Source organism: Heteronotia binoei, chromosome 6 (assembly GCF_032191835.1).
Source record: "Heteronotia binoei isolate CCM8104 ecotype False Entrance Well chromosome 6, APGP_CSIRO_Hbin_v1, whole genome shotgun sequence".
Classification (NCBI taxonomy): Eukaryota; Metazoa; Chordata; class Lepidosauria; order Squamata; family Gekkonidae; genus Heteronotia; species Heteronotia binoei.
In genome coordinates this window covers 49,201,275-49,228,138 of record NC_083228.1, presented here as the reverse complement: position 1 = coordinate 49,228,138, position 26,864 = coordinate 49,201,275, and the positions used below count along the sequence as shown (strand labels likewise).

Here is a 26,864-nt window from a genome sequence, read left to right as displayed (position 1 = left end):
TAAGAAACATTGGTTGACTTCAACGCTCAAAGTTAGAGAATGGCCAAAGAATGGGCAAGATAAACCCAGAACATTTTTGCCTGAGCTGATAATGATATAGATAGAGCATTGGATTAGGATCTGGGAAATCTGAGTTCTCCATTCTGCCATGTAGTTCTCTGGATGACTTGGAGCCAGATATGCTCTCTCAACCTAACCTACTGCACAGGGTTTTGGAAAGATAAAAAGGGCTAAGGCAGAATGTTGTACATTGCTCTGATCTCCTTGTGGGGAAAGTGGGATTACCAAACTTTTTGTTCTGCCACTTGAATCTGCCCTGGCAGAACTCCTGCTTGTGCTGCTCAACTCTGCATAGGAGTCTGGGAAAGGAGGTAGAAAGAGAAACTAGGGCAAAAGGAAATGCCCTGGTTAGTACTTGGAAGGGAAACCACCAAGAAGTGCAGAGTTGCTTCACAGAGGCAGGCAGTGCAAACCACCTCTGAATGTATCTTGCCTTGAAAACCATACAGAGCCACCATAAGTTGCCTTTGACTTGACAGCACTTTCCACCACCGCTATGGCATCTTTCCCCTATCTTTTGCCTACAATGCAGCACAACCTATATCCATGAATCATACTAATGTCGCCCCTTGGTATGTTAAAACAGCAGAAAAAGGCAGAATGAGGGTAAACTGCGCTCAAGCAAATCTACTTTGTGTCCGAGTGATATCTTTATTCCCACCAGCTGCATTTTAAGATCATCACAAGAGCCTTCATGGATTAGAATGAAGGCTCATCTCACCCAGCATTCTGCTGACAACAGAGGCTAACTTGTGCCTCTTCTGTTTGTCTCTTTCCAATCAGGCATTCAAAGGTTCACTGCCTTTGGATTTGGAGGTTCCATTTACCTACAATGGCTATTCAAAGCTGATATATCTTCTGTGAGTGTGTCCAGTCTTTTCAGTAGTGGCTAAACATAAATAAGGTGTTAGGTTCAGGAAAGTGTTAGGTTCAGGAAAGGCTGATCTTCAACGGTGACACCATGTGTGTCTGCTTAGTCCTTTTCTGTATGCTATTTTCTCACAGCAACTATCTGCCCCCCACCTCCTGCTCAATAACATTTTGCAGAAAACCTGAATCCAAAGGAGACAACTTTATATACAAAGCAGAGTGCTTTTGAGCGACATATTTCAAAATAGATGTTTTAACAAAATTCATAAGGGGTGGGGGGAAGGTGGAATGCACAGTTCACTTTACAGAGCTTGTGACAATTTCAGCCCAGAGTCTGTGGAATGCCAGGTCTCCAAGATAAATAGCAGAACCAGGCAGATTATAAAACCCAGGCCTTTTTTTTTAGCAGGAATGCAGTTCCGGATAACTTAGCATCAGGGGGTGTGCCTTATATGCAAATGAGTTCTTGCTTAGCTTTTCTACCCCCCCCCTCCAAAAAAAGCCCTGATAAAACGATATATTGGTTTTCATAGGTGGCTGGTGAACTATGTTTGGACAAATTGTGAAAGGCAGCTTAAGTAATATGAATAGTTTTTGTCAACCTCTAGGATAATATAATAGGGCCTTTTCACACTTACCGGTGGAAACCGGAAGGGAGTCGGTATTGTGCCGCCTTGCAGTAATCCGAGACAGGGATGGGAGTTTTCAGACACATGTTTTTTTTCTCGGTAGGGTTCCTTGATTGAAGCAAGCCATTTCACACTGTTCCGCTTTTATCTCGCTTCCACCAGCGCCAGCCGTTTTTGCCTGCCGGCGCGCAATCTCCGGCTTATTTTTTTTTTTGAACGTCAAGCAAAGATCGCTATAGTGCTATAGTGTTGTATCACAACAGCACCACCATAGAGATGGCTAGGCTCCATTGAGATAAGTTACCAAGTTTCAGTGGCGGCGATCTCTGGCATCTTAATGGAACCCAGGCATCCCTGTGGTGATGCTGTTGTGATATGTCGCTATAGCGCTATAGCGATCTTAGCCCGACGTTCCAAAAAAAAAAAGCCACAGATCGTGCGCTGGCGGGCAAAAAAGGGCGTGAAAACTGCTCCCGGATTAGATACTGGACATTTCACACAGTGCCCCATACCGATTTCAACCTGGAAGGAGGGGTTGAAAACTGGAAAAAGCTGCTCTTTGTTAGTAACGACTCAGGCATGCCTCACTACCGGGACAGCCGCGGGACTTTGTGAAAAAGTGGCAGTATTCAGGTAGCAGCCAGTTACTGAGTCGGGTCTGTCTGAAATGCCAGCAGAAACCCGTTACTGTTCAGTAACTGACCAGCTTCCATACCGGAATACATAGGCTGTGTGAAAAAGTTCAATATATAAATAGTGGGTTGGGTCCCTCAGATCTTTTCTGCTAATTGTGGTGCTTTCATCTGGTAATAAGAAGGTTTCTTCTGGTGGAAGAACTTCTTGCATGGGGGAGAGTGCTGCCATTATCAGAATCAATCTGCAGATCCAGCCATATGCTTTTCCATTATCAATTCTGATTGTTAACACAGCATTGTTTTATTTTAGTCAGGTAGGAAGCAATCCTGGACTTAATTATTCCTGCTTGGGGTCTGTGTAGGTCAGCATGCCTTACTTACATGTGAAATGCAGTTACAGATGCTATTAAAATAAAATCCCATCTTTTGGTGCACTTTCCATGGGTCTCTCTTGTTCCTTCCTTTTTGAATATCTTGCTTTTTGGTATAAAACAATTATGATGATGGTTGCAGCATTTAAAAGGATTATAAGAAACATGATCCAGTATGAATATCCATAAGAGTTGGATAGCTTGTATGGTCTTGAAGGGTGAGAAGTTGTTTTGAAGGCCAGTTGAACAGATAGTTCATATGCTTCCACATTCACAGCAAACAGTATCATCGTCAAAAAAATGCAGATACCTGGAAAAATGGAGGTGCAAATGTTTCAAAAATATAATTTTGAAAAAAAACAATTGGCATATAATAGTAACATGAAACCATGTTTTATTCTGTTAAACTGTCTTTCTTCAGTCTGGTGAGGGGATGTTTGAAGGTAACTACAGAATTTGAAGATGCATGTGGATGATTATTTGTGCAATTTGAAATTCCCTTTCAAAACCTTTAGAAAATACTTAATTTTAGTTGTGTCTTGGAACCTCCTTTGAATGCCAGGAGCCCCACACAATCTGGAATTAAAAGTCAAGGCATCTGGAAATGGTGGTTCTCCACATTAACCATTTAAAAATAGCAGTGCAGTTTTCCCAGGAAGGAGTACTACACCTTTAACAGTCTGCATGAGTTGAATTTTAATAAGTGCATTTTTCTAGATAGTCTAGACTTGAAATGATGGTTCGGATCAAAAAGTAAAGTTTAACCTTTGCTGTTGGCATGTATTTCTTAAATATTATTTTATTTATAGTTCACCCTTCTTGCTGAGATTTATGGTGGATTACACAGGGTAAATCATAAACTGATGCAGTCAACAAGATGAGGCATCTTATAAATCACCCCACTAGTGATCACTTAAGTATTTACACTGCTGATCAGAGACAGTCACGATGGTATGCCCTATTTCAGCACCTTATTTGGTTGCTTGTATTGATCTAGTCTTACATATAGCATTCTTATAACGGCACAATCTTAAATAAAGGAAAACTTGACCTAATCTCAAATCTAATCTCAAACCTATTCTCAAAACTAATCTTATCAGATCTCAGAAGCTAAGCAGGGTTGATTGTGGTTAGTACTTGGATGAGGGAGACTTCCTTGAAATACCCAATTGGAAGGACAGGAGCAGGCTCTGTTCTGCCACCTCTCTGAATATCCTCCAGGTACCCAGTAGGGGTCAGTCACCAGAGGTTAACATCTTACAGGTGCAAACACACACACACAAATATATACAAAACAGGAGGTAATCACGGGCACCTTGTGCTGAGTTTTAAAGTAAATAGCTTTATCCTAGGCCCATAATAATAAAGAAACTTATTCCAATTTCTAAAGAAATTACCCACTTTCCTGGAGGTTGGTGCCATGGAGAATGTGATCAGAAGAGCCACGGGTGGCATGTCAAAGAGCCCATGTGGGTTCCAAACCACTGAGTGATTATCACTGTAATAAGCAATGGTTAAGGGCTAGGATTACAGAAAACTGTATGTGTCATTTGAAATTATGCAAACAATTTTAAAACTGGAAAATAGGCCAGGATTTCCTGATTCAGGATATTGTGATTACTTATCCACGTTCATAAGTATTTGGCATAAACCAATGGGGTCAGGCCTCTCCCAGGCAACTAGTGCCAGGCATAGTGACAAGAAGAGAGAAGAAGAGACTGGAGTCTTCACCCTTCACTTGGAGTCTCAGAGTGGCTTACAATCTCCTTTCCCTTCCTCTCCCCACAACAGACACTGTGTGAGGTAGGTGGGGCTGAGAGAGCTCTCCAAGAACTGCTCTTGAGATAACTGCTCTGAGAGAACTGTGACTGGTCCAAGCAAAAATCTCCAAACGAAGTTTAGAATACTAGGGGGGGGGGAGGTTAAAACATCAATAGTTATGGACAAACGTTCATGTGTTTATTACAAATATATATATATATATACGGTATATATATATATATAAACTTTGTAGGGGCCCAAATGAAGCCTCATAAAATCACTGAAGTGACAAATACATATGAAAGATTTAATGTACCTACATTTGTCACTCGTGCACACACACAAAACGAGAACACCCCCTCCCCCCGGGAATATATTGAGGAAGACTATTCTGGAATGTCTGACTTTCACCTATTTGCCTGAAATTTGATGGGGGAATCACTGGGGATGAGGAGTTATCAATGGGCAGAACCATCATGAATGTAACCATCATGAATGTTGTTTTGGGAGGAAGAAGCAAGCGAGAGAGCAAAGGGTTGCAGGTCACAGTTCTGCATTGGTGATCAGAAAAGGGCTGTCCTTGTCTGCCTGAAGTGTGGATCACGGAGACAGAAGCCCCAAGGTGGCAACTGAGGAGTCTCTCTATTGCATGGGAAAGCTGCTTTCTTGTACAGAGTGGGTCTAACCAGATGTGTAGGATGCTTACAGGTAACACATGCAAAAGTGTAATGATGGGTCAGGTTCATGAGAGAGCTGCCAAAAAGCCACCTGGAAACAGCAGCAGCTCCAGAGTGTTGAAGATTTTGTAGCTTTTTTTTTTTTTTTGCTCTATCTCAGTGATTGGAATGTCTCCCGTGTCCTGGGCCAAATGAGATACCACATTCTCCTAGAATTGTTGCCTAATAAATGACATAGCTAGATTTTCTATTATTGTGCAATCATTTTTATCAAACTATTTTTGCTTGATGTTTGTGTCATAAATTCATGTTAACTACATATATCAGTTATACTGCTTTCTACTGAATGAGCCGCTTGTGGTGAGGGGGGGGGAGTGTCAGAACTACAACAGAATTCTCATTGAAGTGTTGGTAGGGTATTTGCAACCTTCACCATTCATTGCACTCACAAAAATATATATAATATTCAAATTGAAGTTGTGAAAGGATATGGATGATGGGGCTTTGTACAAATGGCATTGCTTCTATTTGTATTACTTATAAGGATAATGGATTAAAGAGTTGAATTTATCTAAGAATATTGGCCACTGTCCAAAAGAGCTGTCGGGGTTTAAAAGCTTCTTGACTCTGCAGCTGCTACTGTGAAAAACTCTCACTGGTTCCCACATGCATATGAATTCATGGCTCATTTGGATTGTAGCTATTGGCTGCAATACTCAGTAGGATATGCACAAAAAAAAGTATTTTCTTTTGGCAAAACTCATTTCAGTTTCATTTAACACTGTGTATAACAGGTGTGGAACCAAGGAGGGCATAGTTTTTATAACATCTTTCTCCAGCCAGAGAGACAGCAATATCACTGATGTAAACTAAATATGTTGGAAAGGTATATATAGCAGCACAATTACGTCTAGTGACAAGCAGTGTTCCCTCTAAGCTGAGCTAGCATGACCTAACTCACAGTTTTTTAGCTTCCAGCTCACATATTTTTGTCTTAGCTCAGGAATAATGCCCCCAAAGCAAACTAATTTATGCAGTAGCTCACAACTCTAATGCCAGTAACTCACAAAGCAGAATTTTTGCTCACAAGACTCCACAGCGTAGAGGGAAATTTACATATAAAAAATTCAAGAGAATAACATGATGTTTTAGTGGTTTACAGAAAACGCACTCCACTTATTATGGTAACCATTTTACTAAAGACTGTCATTCACCACATCAGGTAAGCAGTCCTTGCAGCACAGTGATTTAAGAGATGTGCATGTATGCGCACACACATATGATACACAGGCTACTTCTTTATGGCAATCACCATTAAATGTGTCAAACTGGTGAACTGGCCGCTGATTATGTAAGGTTTGAAACACAGGAGAGAGGGAATTGCTCCTGCTGAGCTCTCTGGATATGGCTCCAAGGTGTGTTTGAGAGTCAAAATGGAAGATGGGTTTTTTCACTGGGCAAGGAAGTGGGTACTTGTTTGCTCCAGAACTTTGTACTGGTTGTACTGGGAAGCTGAGTACTTTTACAATGACAATTCATTTTGCAATGGCTTTTAGATGCTTAAAACTAAGTTCTATTCTTTTTAGTGCAATCTTGAGCAGAGTTATATCTTTCTAAGAGACCACTACTAAGCAGGTCTTCCGAGAATCATATTCAGGTCAATTTAGTGGGGCTTATTCCCAGGAAAGTATATTCTTAGGATTGCCCTTAAAGTCATTGCACTTAGACAGAACTCTCTTTAGGACTGCACTGCAAATCTCCTTGCCAGTGATTTTGGAAGATACCTTGCCACTCAGTCTTTCTATCTATATTATGCACATACATCATCTGCAAGCCAGAAATTACCCTGATGCCTTTACAGCCTAGTTTCACAGGCAGATGTTCTAGCAGTTTTGTGTAGGTGGTATAATCACACTGAATTATTTTGGTAATATTTATACCATCATTTATACTGCTTACCCGATATAGAGTTCCAGGTGTAGACTCCGATAGGCCCTAAAAAGGTCTGATATGGATTGCTGACAGAATTATAGCAGGTAAACCCTGAGCTCAGGAAGGAGCTGAGCAAGCTGAGAACTATAAGAAGGATGACCACGATGCTGAGACTCTTCACTGTGCCGTTATCCATCAAGTCTGCAACTGAAAAAAAAATACTGCAGGATTAACATTGAAGATTAATGTATTACTGGTGAAAATGGCCTTGTGTGAACTGAGTTCTAAGACAATATTTGCTTCAACAAGCTTGTTGCTGGGAAACAGTGCATTAGCATGAAGCACTATACACATTTGTAGAAGATGGGACCCTCTATGCCAGGGGTGGCTGTTGGTAGCTCTCCAGATGTTTTCTGCCTACAACTCCTATCAGCCCCAGCCATTGCCCATGCTGGCTGCAGCTGATGGGAGTTGTAAGCAAAAACATCTGGAGAGCTACTGTTTGTTGGCCACCCCTGCTTTATGCACTCTGGAGTGCATTCAAGCACATGTTGACTCAAATTTATGTTTTGTTTTGTTTTTAATCCCCATAATATTTTGCTCATTTAATGTCTCAAGTGTAGATGACTGGGGAAGGCCACGGCAAACCACCCCGTAAAAAGTCTGCCATGAAAACGTTGTAAAAGCAATGTCACCCCAGAGTCGGAAACAACTGGTGCTTGCACAGGGGACCTTTCCTTTCCAGTTCTTTTGAGTTTGTTAAAATTCTTATTCTTCCCTGAATTTTGCACAAACTGAACAACATGGAGGATAGGAAATTAACCAGAGAATGGCATAATGTATATCTGCCATCTTAAAGTATTTGAATAAGTGTGCTAGAATAGCACAATATCAAGACAGAGATACTAGTACGACCTGTGAGCCTGCGTTGGGGCAGATGATTATGAGAAGAAACAGCTTATTGTTGCAGGGTCTGCCGTGAAAACGATATGAAAGCAACGTCACCCCAGAGTCGGAAACAACTGGTGCTTGCACAGGGGACTACTTTTACCTTTCTAAACTGGTCTCACTTTAGGGCAGGACCGGATCTACATGTCTTTTGAGGGGGGGATTAAAAATTACAAAAAAAAATTAGAATAGAATGGACTCCATATCCAATTTGGCACCCTCCCTCCGGCGGCATACAGGGCAAGAGCCCCCTCTGCTCCCCCCCTAGATCTGGCCTTGCTTTAGGGTTGCCAGCCTCCACATGGGGCCTGGAGATCTCCTGCTTTTACAACTGATCTCCAGCTGGCAGAGATCAGCACCCCTGGAGGGGGTGGATTTGGCTGTATATACGGTTCGGCTGAACCGAATGCACACCCCTAATTTGGGAGTGGCACCTGCTGAGGAGGGATACCAACAAGGTATAATGCCATAGAATCCACCATCCAAAGCAGCCATTTCCTCCAGGGAATCTGATTTGATTTTTGTAATCTGGAGATCTGTCATAATTCCAGGAGATCTCCAAGCCCCACCTGGAGGTTGGCAACACTATGTGCTGGTTAAAGGAGACCAAGGTTCATATCTTCATTCTGCTTTGATGCTCACTGAGTGGTCTCAGACCAGTTGCTATCTGCCTAGTAAACATCAAAGGGCTGTTGTGTGGATAAAGGCATTTAGGGGCCAGCCATGCCACCCTGAGGGGATATAAGAAACAATGCATTTCTCTGTCAGGGAAGGTACTAGAGACTTACATTTTTAAATGAAAGCTGAATTTGCTAGGCCTATTGTTACAGTGCTGTAGTGATATATCCAGGGCTTTTTTTCTTCAGGAGCCCACAGGAGAGGAGTTCTGCCTAGGCTGGCCAGAGCTCCAGCTGGCCGGACCCACCATGTGGCAGCCACATGCTCCCAGGCCAGGTGGTGTGGCCTAATATACAAATGAACTCCTGCTGGGCTTTTTCTACAGAAAAGCACTACAATATTTTAATGACATAAAAAATTGAAACCACTCATTTTTAGGGTGGAGGGGAAGGAGAAGGAGTGGTTTGAACATGACAGTTCAGTCATCTAAAACTGGGCTGGCGATGGATGGGAGTGGGCAAAACAAAGAAAACTGACAGAAACATTACACACATGCAGAATAGCAACTCAAAATTGGTGAAAGTCCAAGAAGCCACACTTGTGTGTGTTGCACTATAAAAATTGTTAGTGGCAGCCTCATAACATAACAGTCCACTATTCTGATTGAGCTTTATGTGCTCTGCGCTGTTAACTCACAAAATATAAAACAGAATATCAGATTTATTGTCCAGCAGAGCAGCAGTCACAATAAATTTCTGGGTCAATATCTGAGGTCTTTGTTAGTTTGCAGTTAGGCTACTAATTAACTGACCTTTTAATATACAAGCAAATTGCTCTTGCCAGCAAATTCCTTGCAGCCCAAGCTCTACTTTGTCATGGCAAAAATAATCTATCTCATTCACACTGCAGAGTTTTACAGCACATTCTACATTCTGTGCTCCACACTCTGCTTCCACTGCGATCAGCAGGAATTCTGTATCCTCAGAAGTTATGCATGAGAGATCAGTGTCCAGTGCTATATAGATGTTTGTGTGTGTAGAACTGAGAAATGTGGTGTGCCATTTAAAGCTTTCTTAACGCTTTCAGGTGAGGAGCAATAATAAAATCATGTCATAATAAATCAGACCCCTCTACTCCAATATTTTTCTTTTCAACAGTGGCCAGCCAGATGTGTCTTTATCCTCATAATGGAGCAGGCAGACAATGATCTTCTTCTGTTTTGTCTTCATAATATGTAGAGTATACGCCCCTTAACTTGGAGGCTCCACTAAGCTGTAATGATTAATAGTCATTCATAGACCCTTGAAGATCTTAACTTTTCGTATATCATGTTTTAAAAGCTCATTGGGTTTTAAAACTGAATTGCTGCTTTTCCTCAGGAGTTCCTTTGTGTAGGCCTACACTGTAATCTCCATTGCAAATTTCAAAATAACTAATGTTAAAAATTGTTTCTTCATTGGGTAATTGGAACAAGGTATAGAAATGTACATTTGGGGATCTTTAAAACTTGATTTGCATGAGGCTTCTGAAATTTTGCTGATTGCCATCTGACTTGCTAAGCACCGTAAAATCTGATGGTTTTATTTTTAGGAATATTAAAATTATAAAGAGTAAGTAATTTGATATAACTTTACAATAATATACAGCTGTTCTAATGATATAACGGCAAGAGCCTGAACCACTTTTTTAAGCATCTGTTGGGTCAACAGTGGGCACACACTTCTTATTCTATGCCAGTAGGGTTGCCAGGTCTGTGTTGGAAAATACCTGGAGACTTTGGGGGTGGATCTGGGAGAGGGCAGGGTTTGGGGAGAGGAGAGGCCTCAGCATGGTACAATGCCATAAAGCCCACTCTTCAAAGCAGCCATTTTCTCCAGAGCATACTTTCTTCAAAGAATTTATGTCATCTTCCATGAAGATACTCCTTCACGACTGCTAAATTATAGGTTCTCACACAAATGTTATGCTGCATGGCTTTTTTATCAATTACTTGCTTCTATATGTTTCTGTTCAAAGCACAACCATGATTATTTGAACAGCTGTTATATCATGCAGTTGAATCTTTACTCTCTCCCTCTCCCTCTGTCTCTCAGTTATTCACTTGGGTACATTTAGTGTGTACCCATCAGACCTATGAAATAATAGTCATGTGATCAATTCAGAGACTACTCAGGGAACATTTTACCATGGAGATAATAAACACAGAACCCTTGCTTTTATTTCACTGGGATTTTCTAAGGTTAAATGTGGGGCTCACGCGCTTGAGCCCCCAGACCCCACAAAGCCTGAAGACAGAAATGTGGGTGGATCACGCATTTGGCATATCAGCCTGAGCTGCCCACATTGTGTCTGAAAGGCTAAAAGGGCGCAGACATCTTACACTCATATTCTCACTTCCTTTTGCTGACACATATATTCTTGATAAATTGCTGGCTTTATCGAATCTTGGAGGCTATGAAGACATAACCTCATGCTTTTGAACAAAAGCTTCCTGTTTCATTAACTGCCTGATTAGCATCAGCTAGAGATGTATAAATAAAACGAGGACTTGCAGAGAGCAAGCAAGCTTTCCTCACTTCCTCAATACACGTGTCGAGAGTCTTCATTCCTACAGTTAAATATGCGCTGGATGGCATCCAGAAGAGGACACAGAAATTTTTTTAATCACATGGTCACCTAGAGCCTGTCTTAACTAGCTCACATGCACAAATTGCAGATCACACATCTGTCTACTTGGATGAGCAATATAACATTTAAAGAATGAACTCATGCAAGACTGCAGATTCTCTAAGGGAAGGGGCAATCTTGTACGGCTTTGCTTTTCTGGCATTAGACTTGGCCACATGAGTGAATTGGTAATATTTGTGTGGATTGTCTGAGATGTCACCTGTTTCACATTCAGAATATACAGAACATTATGACATTTCTTGAAATTCAAAACAGAAGCATTTCCCAGTGAAATTCCTGCTTTATATGTGGCTGAATTTCAATAATATGATTATTGTGAAGAAACAAAAAACAGCAATCTTGGGTACAAATCTTTCTGAATTACTATTTTGCTTGTCCTATATATCTAAAAATGAGTTGCCTTTGCTGATAATTTTTAAAAACCTGATGTTAAAAATTTTCAACTGCATTTTACTTTACAGCTCTTTGTTTTCTAGCGATAGTCTAGTCTTCAACAAACATATTTGTATAAACAAATTAAAGTTCTTAGTATCAGTCTACATAAAATACATCAAGCCAAACCACTCCAATAAAAAATGACATTCACTGTAATAGTTACCTTGAAAACTGGTCACTGGCATAGCAATTCCATTAACCACTGTTGCTGACCACTGTCCTTCAAAAAGCCCATAAGAAAAGAACATTGTTGTATTGGCCATTCCGGAAGTAAAGCTAATCGTACTTGAAACCCAGTTTTTAGTTGCAAGAACAAGGCAAATCACCACAAAGGAGCAAGTGCTCATGAAAGAAGCAGAGGCAAACATCAGGGACTTTCTCTTGGATGGCATTTTTTTCAGGGAGTCAAGGATTTTTCCCCTTGGTACTTGGGTTCTTTTGGTGAGAAATTCAGTGAATGAAGGATTTCCTTCTGCTGCTAGAGAACGGGAGGATTTAGCGATGTCTCTATTGGCACAGATTTATAGCAATAAACTTTGAACTAAAAGCAGTGGTAAAGAAGTTGTAAAATAACTGAACTTTGGTCTCCAGTAAGGTGTTACTATAGTGACAAGAAAACCACTTCTGCTGTGAAGAACAAAGATCTGTAAGCTTTCCATGATCCCATAACTTATTATTGAATTGCAGCTGAATACAAAATCACAACACAACGTAAATCATAATTTCATATAAAGTTTTCATTCACTCTTACTCCATGCACCATTTCTCTCATCTTAAATGGTCCCAGAGGTGCTACTTGGTCCATTAGTAAAACCTACATGTATCCTGGGGAAGACTTTGGCTTTCCCAATGGGCCAAATATTGCCCCCATAGAAACTACTTCAGGTCATCTCCATGATGTCACCTTCCCTTTGGACGACAGAAGGGAAGAAACAAAGGAAATATTGTTAACTGTATGGAGGACTATGGTGTGCTAAGTATGAGTCCTATGCCTACCACAGGCCTTGAGTCTCTGCAAATAGGATTCGGATGTTCTCCTTCAAAGGCATTCAGTTTTCATAAATAGACACATAGGGAAGAAAGCATGGCTACACCGGATGTGTAACCTGGATAACCTCCCATGTTTACTTGGGAAATGAAAGCCTTATGGAAAGTTCACATCCTCTTCCAGGTAAGGTTTCACGTCCCTGGGGAAAAATTAGGTTCCTAGGAGTGGCTTCAAAATCTGACATAAGCTTATGTAATTGTCAGCTGTGGCTACTCCCAACTATGTTCTTATGTCTCTTATGTTCTTATTTAGCCACAGGGTGTGTGTGTATGTATGTATGTATATATATATATATATATATATATATATATGTATATGTATGTATATAAATGTGTACAAAAAATTTTTGGCCACTGTGTGACACAGAGTGTTGGACTGGGTGGGCCATTGGCCTGATCCAACATGGCTTCTCTTATGTTCTTATGTTCTAAAGACCAATGCAAAGGAGAAAGGCCAGAAAACTACTGATCTACTCTTCTCCCTGCCTCCACCAAATAATTGGTTATAGGAAGTGGAATAACTATGAAAAACAAAGTGACATGGAAGTTTGCATAGTTCTAATTGCATAGCTGGGGTTTTCAAATACAGAATTTGTCTTGCACTTGGGACAAGTTTTTCATTTTTTATTTCTGTTTCCGTCTAATACACACTTCTGCTTCAAGAAACTACAGTTGTGGCTAATTTGAGTGTATTTATGTCGGTTGTGATATTATGTTTTGATTGTAGCTGCACGCTTTAAATAAAGTTGAAATTTATTTTTAAAAAGAAATAAATAAACTACAGTTGTAGATTGGATCTCATTCAATATTTCTGTGGGTGCAATAATCCTTGCACAAATGGAAGCACTAATAGGGGTGAATACATCACAAAAATTTGGTTGGGTATGCCAAATTATCCCAGATTTCCAAGGCACTCCTTAGTATTGGGGGGGTGGGTGGGGTTAATGTGGTCCATGTTAATCTGACCCTGCCTGGCCCCAGTGAGTCTTCCCTTAAAAGCCAGAACAGCCCTAGAAGGAGCTCTATCCCTTCCCTCTGCCTTTTACTCACAGAAACACCAACCCTGGAACATTGTGGTTGCCTTGCAACCACAACTGAAAGAATCCTTTTCTTTAAAGCTATAGGTGCTCCTTTTATCATGTGAGGGTTTTTTCAACCACTTCTTTTTTTTGTTTAGATTTAACTTTTTTTCCTCCACCACCACCCCCCCTTTTTTTTTTGCAAATCTGGGGTTTAAAGAATTATCTGCCTTGCCCTTTCACAGCTTGGCTCTCTGGGTCTGCTGCTGCACCCAATTTCAGTGCAGCTCCCAGTCACCACTGCAGCTACCCCTGGGCTCCATACACTTCCTGGAGTAATCTGCCTCCACATCTGGCCTCCATGCAGCGCTTTAAGACTGCTGGTGTGGCCAGGCCTCTCATGGCTCACGTTGTCTGCAGCTGGTGAGCCCAGCATGGCTTCTGGGGCCTGCTGTTGGTGAGGCCAGGTCCAGTGAGCACTTGTAAAGAGTACCTAATGAAGGATGAATACATGATTCTTAGGCCATATTTTTATAAGTACTTTTGAAATGACTGTTGGTGTCTTTTCATGTTTTACCACATTAAGGTTTTAAAGAATTAGCATCAATGATAATACCTACTTATAGGTGAAAAACAGAATAAAGCTATTTTTGCTGTTTGCATTGCCAACTGTGAATCATCTTTCCATTGTGATTTATTATGTTAAATTAATTCCCAGTGTAAGTCACTCGAAGGCAATTGAGTTTCACTGGGGATAGAATTACTGCTTCATTTGAATTGCTTAGTTGTTCAAGGGAATTAAATCTAGCTGCTCTTATAAATAAGAAAAACTAAGATGTGTTTATCCCAATGACCAAATGACACAACAGGCATCAATGAAATTAATGAGTGATTCTGAGGATTTATAAGGATCATGGTGAGAGAGAAAATTTTCATTGTTAGTTTATATATAAAATCTAGCAGAGTTGCGCAGCCCATAAAAACTAGTGCTACTGTACGTTTTTAAAAAACATTTTGATGTTTCAAAGCGTGGAGACCAAACAGAGATACAGATCAAGAGACACATGATGATTTAAACTGGTCAAATGATGCTTTAAACTTTTATGTTTCTATTTTAAAATTACCTTTTTATTGTACGTGTTATAAATGAAAAAGAGTTTTATACCTCACCCTTCACTCAGTCTCAGAGCGACTTACAATCTCCTTCCCTTCCCTTCCTCACAACCTCCCTGTGAGGGGCTGAGAGAGCTCTGACAGAAAGTGCTCTTAGGAAAGCAGCTCTTTCAAGAACTGTGACTGACTCAAGGTCACTCAGCAGGTGCGTGAGGAGGACTGGGGAATCAAACCTGGTTCTCCCAGATTAGAGTCCAAGTTTGTGAGAGTTTACCCAAAGGTCAGGGCTGCTTGAAACAAGGCCCTTTGCCAGCTGGAGGGTTATCAAGAGGTCAAGACTGTTGGAAGCCCAGCCCTTCAACAGGTGGGACTGGAGAGGATTTAAGAGCTCCTGAGCTGCAGACTGGGGCCAGCACCCAGGAAGGCAAGGAGGGATCCTGGCCAATCGGTGGTGTAGTAGCTAGATGCTGAGAAGGAGTGGCGCCGGGTTCGTGGGGATCACACCACTGGAGGGAACATAGCATGGGATCCTGTACCTGTGCGGAAATAAACTGTTCTTCAGTTGAAACACCTGGGACTCCCTTGGTCTCATTTGCCACAGTGCTCTTAACCACTATACCAAAATGGCTCTCAGTGAATGAAATGAAATTGCACAGTACTAATCAGCCACAATCCAACATAAAGCTTACACATGTTTTTAAAAGCTCACATAAACCTGTCTAATAAAGTAAGTCTGAATTATTATCCCCATATTGAAGATGGAAGGGAAAGGTTGGGGCTGAGAGAGAGAGAGAGAGAAAGAGGCTTGCCTTGGGCTTTCTAGTGGGCCCATGGCAGAGGGAAAAATTGTACAGTCATTTGGTTTTCACTGTTAGCCATTGCAATTACACATGAAAATATCCGGCTATATGGTAGCGACCAGAATTAATGGAGTACTGTTTCATAGTATAATGCTATAAAGCTGCTGCATTTCTGTGATGCAGGAAAGAATGTCATATATGCGTAATAAGTGAGGCTGTTCACAGGATGTGTGTGGGTGTGGACATCATGCATATGGATAGAGAGGAATACCTTGCATTCTATCAAGATCTTATTGGCATGGCAACAAATGGCCTATTCAACTCATCCTACAGTCATCATAATAGAAAATCATAAACATACCATGTCATCACATGGTCTATTATGACGTACTACTGAAAAACCTATTTTGAGAGTGTCTTGAAATGTATTGTTCATTTTCTGCAACAGAAGGATATATTTGCCTGTTGTTGTCAAACATGTTGCTATTAATTAACTATTATATAGAAACCATGTGAAATGTTGTAGATGACACCTAAAGCTTCATGGTTGTTGTGGTACCCAGAAGCTAGAGGGAGAGTAGTTGTTCTCCCACACACACACTCCTCCATGCACGTTACTCTTTCCTTCTGATTTCTTATTTCATATACCCTGTGAGATAGAATGTCAGACTATATATATAATATATATTATATATTATTCAAGTGTAATCTTAAACTCATGAAGAAGGCGGTGTTATGTGATAACTACTCCGACTTTTGAACACAATGTCCATCTGAAAGGGTATGAAGATGGTTCTTACAAAAAAAACACAAAACCCTGTAACAGCCCTCTCTGATCTGCACGTCGGAGATTCACACATAAAAAAACAAAATCTAGATTGCAGTGTGTTAGCATATGTGCAACATCTTTGGAGAATAGATAGACAATAGCTAGAATTTATCAGGATTAGGTGAGTGACATAAACAGATAATTGTGAAACTCTTGCAGAAAACAGAGGTGGTTTTATTCATGGGGCATCTAGGGCAGCTGTTCCAGGCCAAGCATGGGATGGGGTGCTGGAAGGTCCCAAACACTGCTATGCTGTTTGGAAGCAACTGCTGCAAGTCATGGTGGCAGTGTTTCAGGGTAGCTCAGCTTTAGTGTGTCTGGATGTTCCCTATAGCTGATTGCTGCCCTGCTCCATGAGACTGCTGCCCATAGCTTTGGTCTGTGCATGCGGAACCTCACATAAAAACAAACAGGGCTCCTCTATGGCCATTTTGCTTCAGAAAAAAAAGTGATGTGGAAGGCTGAAGGATCCTTTTCCCCCATGCCATGCTCCTGAGCCAAATTCTAGAAGTTGGGAACATTCGTTCCCTGATGTCATGTCTGCTTGTAAGTTCATCTGGGGAACCCCGACACGTGGCAGATGTCATGGCTATTTTGGCTCCTGACAGACTGTGATAATCAGCTGTATGGGAAAGCATGCACCATCCTTGACTTTTACTTTGGACCCCAGAATCAATGGTGTGGTGGGAGCAGCAGATCATCTTGACAGATCATCTAGGTCAATTTCTATCCAAAATCAGGTCTGGGTTTGGAACCAAAACAGCCTTGATTGCCCTAACTGATGATCTTCACTGTGGAAGTGATATGGGTGAGTGTCTCTATTGATTGCTTTGATCCTCTTGGTGACTTAAGATACTATCGGCCATAGTATCCTTCAGGATAGGCTGTCTGGGTAGGGTGTATATGACACCATGCTTCAGTGCTTCTGCTATTTGACAATCATTTCCAGAGGTAGTGCTCAGGGACTGCTGCTTGGTCTTATGGAATTTATACTAAGATGTCCCGCAGAGTTCCATCTTGTCCTCGCATGAAACCACTGGGACAGAACATCCAGGGATTTGGAGTGAGTTGCTACTGCTATGTGGATGTCACTGAGTTCTGTTTCTCCTTAACAGTAGGTTCAGGTGGGGGTGTGGAAGTCCTAAACAGGTGCCTGGAGAATTTAAGGAGATAGAAGAGGGCCAATAAACTGAAGCTCAATCCATACAAAACTGAGTTACTGTCAATGGGAGATTGCTCAAGGATTACAGCTTGTCTGTAAACTTCAATAGATACAAAATGCAAGGGCTAAGATATTTTCAGGGGCTGGTTACAGGGACTGTGCTGAAATATCTGCTGTGGCTACCCATTTTCCCCCAGAATGCACCTGGTTCTTACCTTTAAGGCCCTGAGGAGCTTAGAGCTGATATACCTGAAGAACTTTCTCTTCCTGAACTGTTTAGTCCACCAGTTAAAAATCTGCTTTCCAAGCCCTGCTCTCTGTGGCCCCACCTGCACAATGTTAGGTACTAACAGGCCTCGGATTCAGTAGGAGCTCACAGGAGCACAGCTCCTGAACCTTTCTCAGAGCTCCTCCATCCCACTTTGTCCATTGAATAGTAGGTGCAGCTGCATAACAATCCCTGGATGAGCTCCACCACCTATTTTTCTACAAAACGACCCCTGGGTACTACCATATCTCCACTAAGGGAGGAGTTGGACCAGTGGTTTGATTCAGTATAAGGCGTGACATTGTACATGGGGTCGCAAAAAGTCGAACATGACTGTGCGACTGAACAACAACAAAAAAGCTACATGGATATCCACTATCCTCCATGATGGGGTGAGGGTTTCCCCCAGTGTTCAGTCCTGTCTGTAAATCCACTGTGAAGATGAGGGGGGGGGGTGTCAGGTACGTCTCAGAATAGAGAGTGGAGGGGCTTGCAGGCAGCACCATATTCCTCTTCTTCCTCTCCCAGGACAATTCCCGTTCAGCTTTGGAAGTGTCTGCTTCCTCCCTCCCTGACATTTTACCCCATTTTCACAAGGTCATATTAAGCCAAAGGAGGACTCCCAGCAAACAAGGCAAGGAGATCCTGGCAGCTCCTATATGTCTCATCCAACCCCTGCCCGTCCTGCAGTGACAGAGCAAGTGTTCTTCACTGCAGCTGCTCCCACTGTGGCTGTTAAGGGTCTGGCTTTTTCTGAGCTAGCCTTGCTAATCAGCAGTCTCAAGCATGTCTTCACTGGGACCACTTTTGGTTCCAGAAAGCAAGGCTGCAAGGGAGCTGATGCCATTGAACCTGAGAGTAGGTTCAGGTTTATGCTCCATGCCAGACACAGAGTAAGGCAGGTAGCAGCCAGAGAAAGGGAGGTTTCAAGTGGCAGCAACTTTGGGAATTTCCTTCCCTTTGAGGCTCAGTTGTTTGTCATACTGTCTTTCAGATGCCATGGCAAAAATTTGTTTTCCCCCAACCTTTAAATTAGGTGATCTATATTATTTATTTGTTTTATGATCTGCATTTGATTTCAGATCTATTTTATGGAAATTTGGGGGGGTACATTAGTCATGTTATGCTGTTGTTATGAATCTGGCTCATTTTTATTTGCTTGTTTTGTTTTTATAATGATATTTTGTGTTGCTTTTTAGACTTCCTGATATGTTCTTACAATGTTGGAAGGGAACTCCCTCAAAGTGATTGCAGGTGCTTGATCTGAGATTAGGCAAATGTGACTTGGGCCCTCAAAGTGACCAAGACTGGGTTGGGTTGAAAAAGTCTAGGGTAAACTATGAACGTCCAAGTGCAGTTCATCTCATCTGAAACTCCATACTCACTGATTAACTAGTAGTAACCTGACAACAAGTGCTGAATTTTGGTTGTAGTTCTCAGTCTAAGCAAAGGATTTCAAGGCTGGCTGGCTTGTTGAGGATTAAACCAGGGAGACCTCTTTCATCTTAGAAAGAGCTGTCTTATATGGAGATAAATTGGTAAATGAGACAGCTAGGCTTGGAAGTTCTCATTGGCCTGAGATCAATAATAATGAATCCCTCTGAAGCAAGTAACATCAGTCTAATGGCTGCTTCATTCTGGCAGGACTCTGGAACCAAGATTCCAGAGTCCAGACTGACCCTGCACTTTCAACACAACTGGGGGAGAGCAATTGAAAAGGAACTGTTCTCTGTGTGTGTGTGTGTGAGTGTGTGTGTGTGTGTGTGTGTGTGAGAGAGAGAGAGAGAGAGAGAGAGAGAGAGAGCACTGGGGAGCTTTGTCCACATATGCACTCATTTGTCCATGATGGCATAGTGTGGGGGAGGGGAGTGATTGCCACGTTACTGTAGTTTTCAACCTAGGTTAGAAATTATTCTCTGCTTTTCTTTATATATTAGAACCTGCACCCTAATTCTGTAGAATGTATAGCTTCAAGAGATGTTGATACTAGAATAAAGCTTTGTTTTCTTTAAGACGGCATTGATTTCTACTAATGAGCCTTGCTGCACCCATGTTACTATTCAGCCCTGTTTGATGTTCCTCCTGGCATCAAACTGGTCAGAAGGGCATGAATCAGATGGTGATGATGGCTTCACAAGAGAAGAATCTCTCCGCCAACTCTTAAGAGAGTTGGCAAGTAGTGATGGAATTCCACAGTGAAGGTTGGGTTTCCCTTGGTCAAAACCAATCCCCCCTAGCCTTCAGTTTGCAGTGTCCATGAACCTTGCATGAACTGACCAGTGTGTACAATATGTATGCCACAGCAAAAAGATAGCTTGTGAATATACCCCTACAGATGTCAGTCAGGTTCTTTTTAAACATTGGGCTTGTTTGTATATGACAGATTCAGCAATTGGTGGACTGAGTGGACCTGCTCCTGGCCTGCCAGTGCTATAAACCTATATACTAGCACATACATATGAGAAGAGTGCATAGAGGGTCAAAATTTGCTATGATTGTTGGATTGTCATGCACAACTGGGCTAACATAGATGGTAAGCACATTTAATTATAGGGTGTATATGGACTATTTACACTGGTGAGTGGCTCAACTATGGCCCATATCACTTATAAACCAGGTCACAGAAACAGGATACAGATTGAATTGCATATCCAATTGATTGAGAATCAAAACTTCCTCACCCCTTCAAATGTTTTATCGAGAAAGTGATACATTTTGTAGAAGTAACTATCCTGCTGCCATCTTTTCCTTAAGTGCTCAAGACAAAAGGTTTATTTTTAAACTAGCAGATAATCGTTCTGGTGCATTTTATGCAATAATGAACCAAATATGTTAATTTCCTTAAATGTATTCAGCTGTCCTTTTTATATTGCTTGAGTGAGCATCAATTTAAATTACATAACATCATTTGCAAGTGATTATACCTGTAAGGAGTGTACTGAGTTGCTTGTGTTTAATATATATGTGACTGTATGCCTGTATAATGCAGTAAAATTAAATACCTTCCTGATTTTCCTTTTACTGAGATTTGTTGGTATAGTTTGCAATTGTATGTGTGATATTTGTATCCAGCCATTCAATTTAAAATCCCCGAGGCAGCCAACACTGGATTCCAAAATAGTACATATGGATGAAACATTAATACAAATGGCATTAAATAAAGTGTTCCAGAGGGAAGCAATTCTCAGCTAACCTGGATGAAGGCATGATGGAAGTGTATCCAGTTAACAACCAGTGCAATGTGTATACTTTTTAACGTGTTCTCCTTCTTCTCACACCAGTTTAGTGTGAAAGCCAGTTTGTTGTAGTGGTAAAGTGTGCAGATCTGGGAGAACCAGGTTTGATTCCCCACTTCTCCACTTGCACCTACTGGAATGACCTTAGGTCAGCCATAGCTCTGGCAGAGGTTGTCCTTGAAAGGGCAGCTGCTGTGAGAGTCCTCTCAGCCCCACCCAACTCACAGGGTGTTTGTTGTGGGGGAGGAGGATAAAGGAGATTGTGAGCTGCTCTGAGATTCAGAGTGGAGGGCGGAATATAAATCCAATATCATCTTCTTCTTCTTCTTCTTCTTCTTCTTCTTCTTCTTCTTCTTCTTCTTCTTCTTCTTCTTCTTCTTCTTCTTCTTCTTCTTCTTCTTCTTCTTCTTCTTCTTCTTCTAGCAGTCCCTTTTGACCCTTGGGAAGATGGAGTCCTAGAAACATAGGCCTATCATGCATGTGTATTTTCCATTGCTTTCAGTGTACATGACTATCAGCCCCTCCTCCTACACTTTATTTTCTGAGAGCACTGCCATGGCAAGTTATTTTTTCGTTTGCTTCAAAATTGAAGCAAATCGAAGAGCATAATGATTCAATCAAATACTTTCCCAAGCCCTTTGCTGTTTTTTTCCTCCTGTTCTACCACCCCCATCAAGATCTGCCCATTCAATTACCTTCTGCCATTCTCCCTCCTTCAGTACCGTCCAACCATCATTAATTTGTTTGTTTTAATTTATCGGTATGAGACTAGCGATAAAATGCTAATGAAGACTTTAAATCCCCAGTACCTATTCTGGGGGTGGTTTTGTTTGTTTTTTGCAGTGAAAATGTATTGGTAGGATACTAGTGTATCTTCTGTCTGTTCTGTTTTTTGTAATTTCTGTAACTCAAGTAATTCAATGCTACTATATCCTAGTAGTCTGGCATGGTGGGAGAATGGTCAGGAGAGCTCTCCATCTTTGCAGTGTTATGTTGGTTGACGATGCTATTTGATTCCACCATGTGAATAAACAGCACATACAGCAAGGGAGTTTCTCATGCAAGGGTGAGAAGATGCAGTGTCATCATTAACACCTCCACAGAGTCCATTGCTGCTCTTTTGAAGGGCAGAAGTGGAAAGTGAAGCACGATTCTCTGGTTAGGTTAAAAATGGCTGCTTGGCATTGTGCAAAATAAAGAATCTCATTGCAATGCTGGTGATGATATTTTAAAACACCAAACAATCACAAATGGATGTTTTAAATAAATGTGGTGGGAAGAAAATGGAACCAATCAATATACAGAAAGTACTTCCTGTTACACACCAACAAATTATTGCTAGTGCGCAGATTCAAAAAATAAAATAAAATAATGGATTCTAATTTTTTAGTGCAGAATTGCTGGAGGACATGTGCAAACAAAAAGTGTAGGGGTATAATGGAACCATGATGCCTCCAGCCACAACACTGGTGATGCACGGCCCTTTCATCAGAAAATCGACAGGATTGCTGCAGGTGCAAAACTTCACACAGTGCTAATTACCTTGAAGAGGAAGTGGAGGTGCAGAACAAATCACTGAAGCTGAATCAGAAAGTTGTTGAATGAAAGCACAGAAAATCAAAAGTAACCAAAGTAAAAGGCCATAGAAGCATAGGGTTGTAAGGGAGCCCAAGGGTCATCTAGTGCAACCCCTGTACAGTGCAGGGAACTCACAGCTACCTCCCCTCTACTCCCCCATATGCCTAGAGGAAGGTATAAAACCATCCAGGATTCCTGGGCCTATCAGGCCTGGAGGACAGTGCCTTCCTGACCCTAAAGTGGCAATCAACATTCATGAGATATCCACATATTTAAAAGCTATGTGGGTTGGGGGAGATGCAATGAGGAGTAGGAATCAAAAATAATCTACATTTTCCAGTCACAGGCCTATACTTGCTTTTTGTCCACCTGGGTCACACTATGGGTGTCCACTGGTGAGAATGAGGTTGTATGACTCCCCTGGAATCCTAAATTTACTGATTTAGGTCCCTGCCTACCTGAGGGACCGTCTCTCCCCGCATGTTCCCCAGAGAGCACTGAGATCGGGATCTCGAAATCTTTTGGTTGTCCCCGGGCCAAAGGAAGCCCGCTTGAAGATCACAAGGGACTGGGCCTTCTCTGTAATGGCTCCATTTTGGTGGAACCAGCTGCCGGAGGAGGTAAGGGCCCTGCGGGATCTCACCCAATTCCGCAGGGCCTGTAAGACAGTCCTCTTCCGGCTGGCCCACAACTAACGGCCCTGCATACCGACTACTGAATACTGTATACTGAATTTGTATCTGAATCTGAATAGAGTGTAACTCCACGACCGCTGTCTGTTTTAATGATGTACATTTATAACAAATGTTTGATTTTACTTATATATTATGAAATGTTAATTTTAAAGTGTAATTTTATATTTTTATGTTAGTTTTATATATGTTGTAAGCCGCCCTGAGCCACTCGGTGGGAAGGGCAGGATATAAATCCCAGATAAATAAATAAAAAATAAAATAAAAGATTTTTTAAAATGTACCCTGATACATAAACACAATAGCCAGCAAGAGATCTAGAGTGATGTCTGAGTCTGCCTTCTCATAAAATTATTACTGTGGATGCCCCTTGGGCCCTACAAAACTAGGCATCATCTTTCTAGGAATTAAAAAAGGTAGCTTGGGGAAGAAGGATTGCAGGGAAAGTATATCTACCAACTTTCAGCTGACAAATCTTTGGATGCCAACCAATGTCTGCAACATCAATAACAATAAACCAATCCAAAACAGAGTGATTTTGAAATAAATAACAAGGCAGCATAAAACAGCCAACAAAAATAGGAAATAAGTAAGTAAAGTTTAAGAAAATAAAGATCTGGCATCACTTAACAGGCAAAAAGCTACATTAGGTGCCAGACAACAGTCATTGATATCCCATGGTCTGGGCTCTGTACATATTGTATAGTCCTAATAAAGCTTACTACAGATCTTTATATGTAAATAGAACTTTCCAATGTTATGTGTATCCAACTACATCCAACCTCATAGGTGCCACCAAAGAAAAGGCCCTGACTCCAGTTGTGGGATGATTACTTTCAAAGGTGACACCTCCCAGAAAAGAAACCTTGTGGTGAGCATGTTTAGGGGAAGACCTTGAGGTATTAGCAGAACATGAAAGGCAAGTGTTTATTTCATTTCTGTACTGCTCACAGAGAAAACTCCAGTTTCTTGGGAAACCTATAAAATATATTAATTTATTACATATGTACTCCACTTTTCTCTCTAGTAGGGGCTCGAAACTTCCATCATTTTTCTTCTTTTCCTTTAAAAAAATAGCATGGATTTATTTCCATAGTAATCCATGGATTATTGGAAAAGCAAAAGCATTTACCCCATCTTTATTTTGTAGTCATGAAGAAATATATGGGTGCCAGCAAGGTGCAATTTTTGCATTCCTTCAAATAGTGGTTTAGAACCATTTTGGAGAACTAGTTGGCAATAACTGAAGAAACCATTTTTGAAGCTAAGTGGCTTCCTATACGTAGCGTAAACTAGATGAAACCATTACTACCAAAAGAAGTAGGTACTGTTTCTTGAGTTCCTATTCAGTTAGAATTGTTTAACACATGGATAAACCTATTTTTTTCTGATATCCTGTGCTCTTGTGGGTTGGACTGTGTACATATTGTACAGTCTTGGTGAAGTATACTACAGATCTTTATATGTAAGTAGGACTTTCCAATGTCATTCAGCAAATTAAACCTTACTGTGGAATGTTCTTCATAATATACCATACTTCAAAGGGATGTTATGACTACACATCAAGGCACAAAACTACAGTGTTTTAAAATATGGTTCTTACAGGTTAATTCAGAAAGAACTTTTCATGTATATAGTATATTGTGATCACAGGATCATTAGCATCTGACATTTTAAAAAATTCAGAGTGGTCTATGTTTTAAATGTTAATGTTATTAAGATGTTGAAACTGAATTGGCAGTCTTGAATGTTGGATTTAAATATCTGAACATTAAAACATGCAAGGACGATCAGACTAAGTTTCCACGTAGTTCCACTTCCAGTGATCAACTAGTTGTTTTGAGGAAGCACAACAGCATGGAGGTACATTGCTGCCCTCTCTCTCAACAATTAGTATTCAGGGATATATTTCTTCTGAACATGCAGGTTTCACAAAGCTATCAAACATAGTGATCACTGATGGACTGATAGATGGATTTGTTTAATGCCCCTTTAAATACATCTGTGGCCATCACTACTCTTGCAGCAGACGTTTTCCATAAGTTATTTATATACCTTGGGATGACCATTTGCTTTACATTTCTGTTTCACTCTTTTCAGTTGCTTAGGTATAAGCTCTATCTGTGTTTCCTTCTCCTCCGATATTTCTTCCACTGCTCCCCCCCCCACCCATCCCCATCTCAATAGTAAGCATGATGTTTCATCCATTTCAGTCCTACAGCCACAGCAACTTACACTGATTCTTCTTGAATATACAGCCAGGTTTCCAATATTTTAAACAGCCCAACGTAATTGTAAATATAATCAGAAACTATGTTACCTCATACTATACCTATTCATTCTCTATGGCTCTGGAATTTATACTGAAGAACCCTAGATTTTATTCTGTAGTTCTCATTGAGAATCAAGATGGATTTTTTTAAAAAAAAAAACAGCAATGCAGTGGTGTGGCATATATAATGAACATTGTAATAAGATCAGGAATACTAAGAAACAATGCAATAAAAAGTATAAGATATAACATAAGAAATGCAAAAACTAGATTCCAAAAATTAGAACACAATGATAAATCAGACATGCAGACAATAAACAGTGTAATAAACTACAGCCCTTGTTCCCCCTGTAAAAATATTCACATGAACAATTTGATATTACACATTTTGTGGAATGACAGAAGCGTGAGAACCTTCCTGATTCCCTGAAGCAGGCCATTCTGCAACAGCAAATGCTTGGATATGAGGAGCTCTTGATCTTACCCATTTGTAGAAGCGGCATCTTCAACGGACTTTGCTCAGTTGAACACAGGTGGTGCAGTGGGGTGGGATATATCTAGGGTGGCCAACCTGGAGATCTTTCAAAATTGCAACTGATCTCCAGGCTACAGAAATCAGTCCCCTTGGAGAAAATGACTGCTTTGGAAGGTGGACTCTAGGTCATAAAGTTTCCAGGTTCCTCCCTGGCTACTGATAGGGAAAGGAGGCAGAGTTGCCAGATCCAGATTGGGAATGTCTGGGGATTTGAGGATGGTGCGTGGGGAGGACAAGGACCTCAGTGAGGCATAATGTCACTCAGTGACAGACTGGGTCTAAAAATGTTGGGTTAGGATCCGAGAGACCAGAGTTCAAATCTCAAACCTACCGTGGTGTTCTCTGGATGACTTTGGGGCAGAACTGAACCTTGACTGTCCGGCACTCTAGGAAAGACTAACTTCTGGTGCACTCATGCTGAATCTTCCTCAATAAGATGTGTTCATCAATGTGCCTACTCATTCTGTCTTTGATAATGGTTTCTACCAACTTTCCTGGTATTGAAGTCAGACTGATTGCCCTACCTTACAGAGTTGTGAGGATATAATGTGGCAGGGAGAACCATGTATCCTGGTCTGAGTTCCTTGGTAGAAGGAACTAAATTGTACGGAATTAAATAATAATTTTAAAAACCCATACACAAAGAGGTACAGGAAAAAGGACCAAGTGTAGAATTACTGATTAAAAAT

The 26,864-nt window shown here is 41.0% G+C and overlaps 1 protein-coding gene across 1 annotated transcript; it reads right to left on the bottom strand.

Moving 5' to 3' along the window:
- Window positions 1–2,380: 2,380 nt before the first annotated feature.
- On the bottom strand, window positions 2,381–12,304 carry CLRN3 (clarin 3). Its single transcript, XM_060240831.1, has 3 exons — window positions 11,788–12,304; window positions 6,963–7,142; window positions 2,381–2,875 (listed from the first exon to the last, which is right to left on the bottom strand). Exons 1-3 carry the CDS (start codon window positions 12,014–12,016, stop codon window positions 2,601–2,603), a joined length of 684 nt encoding a protein of 227 aa, XP_060096814.1. The 5' UTR covers window positions 12,017–12,304; the 3' UTR covers window positions 2,381–2,600.
- Between the last annotated feature and the right edge of the window lie 14,560 nt (window positions 12,305–26,864).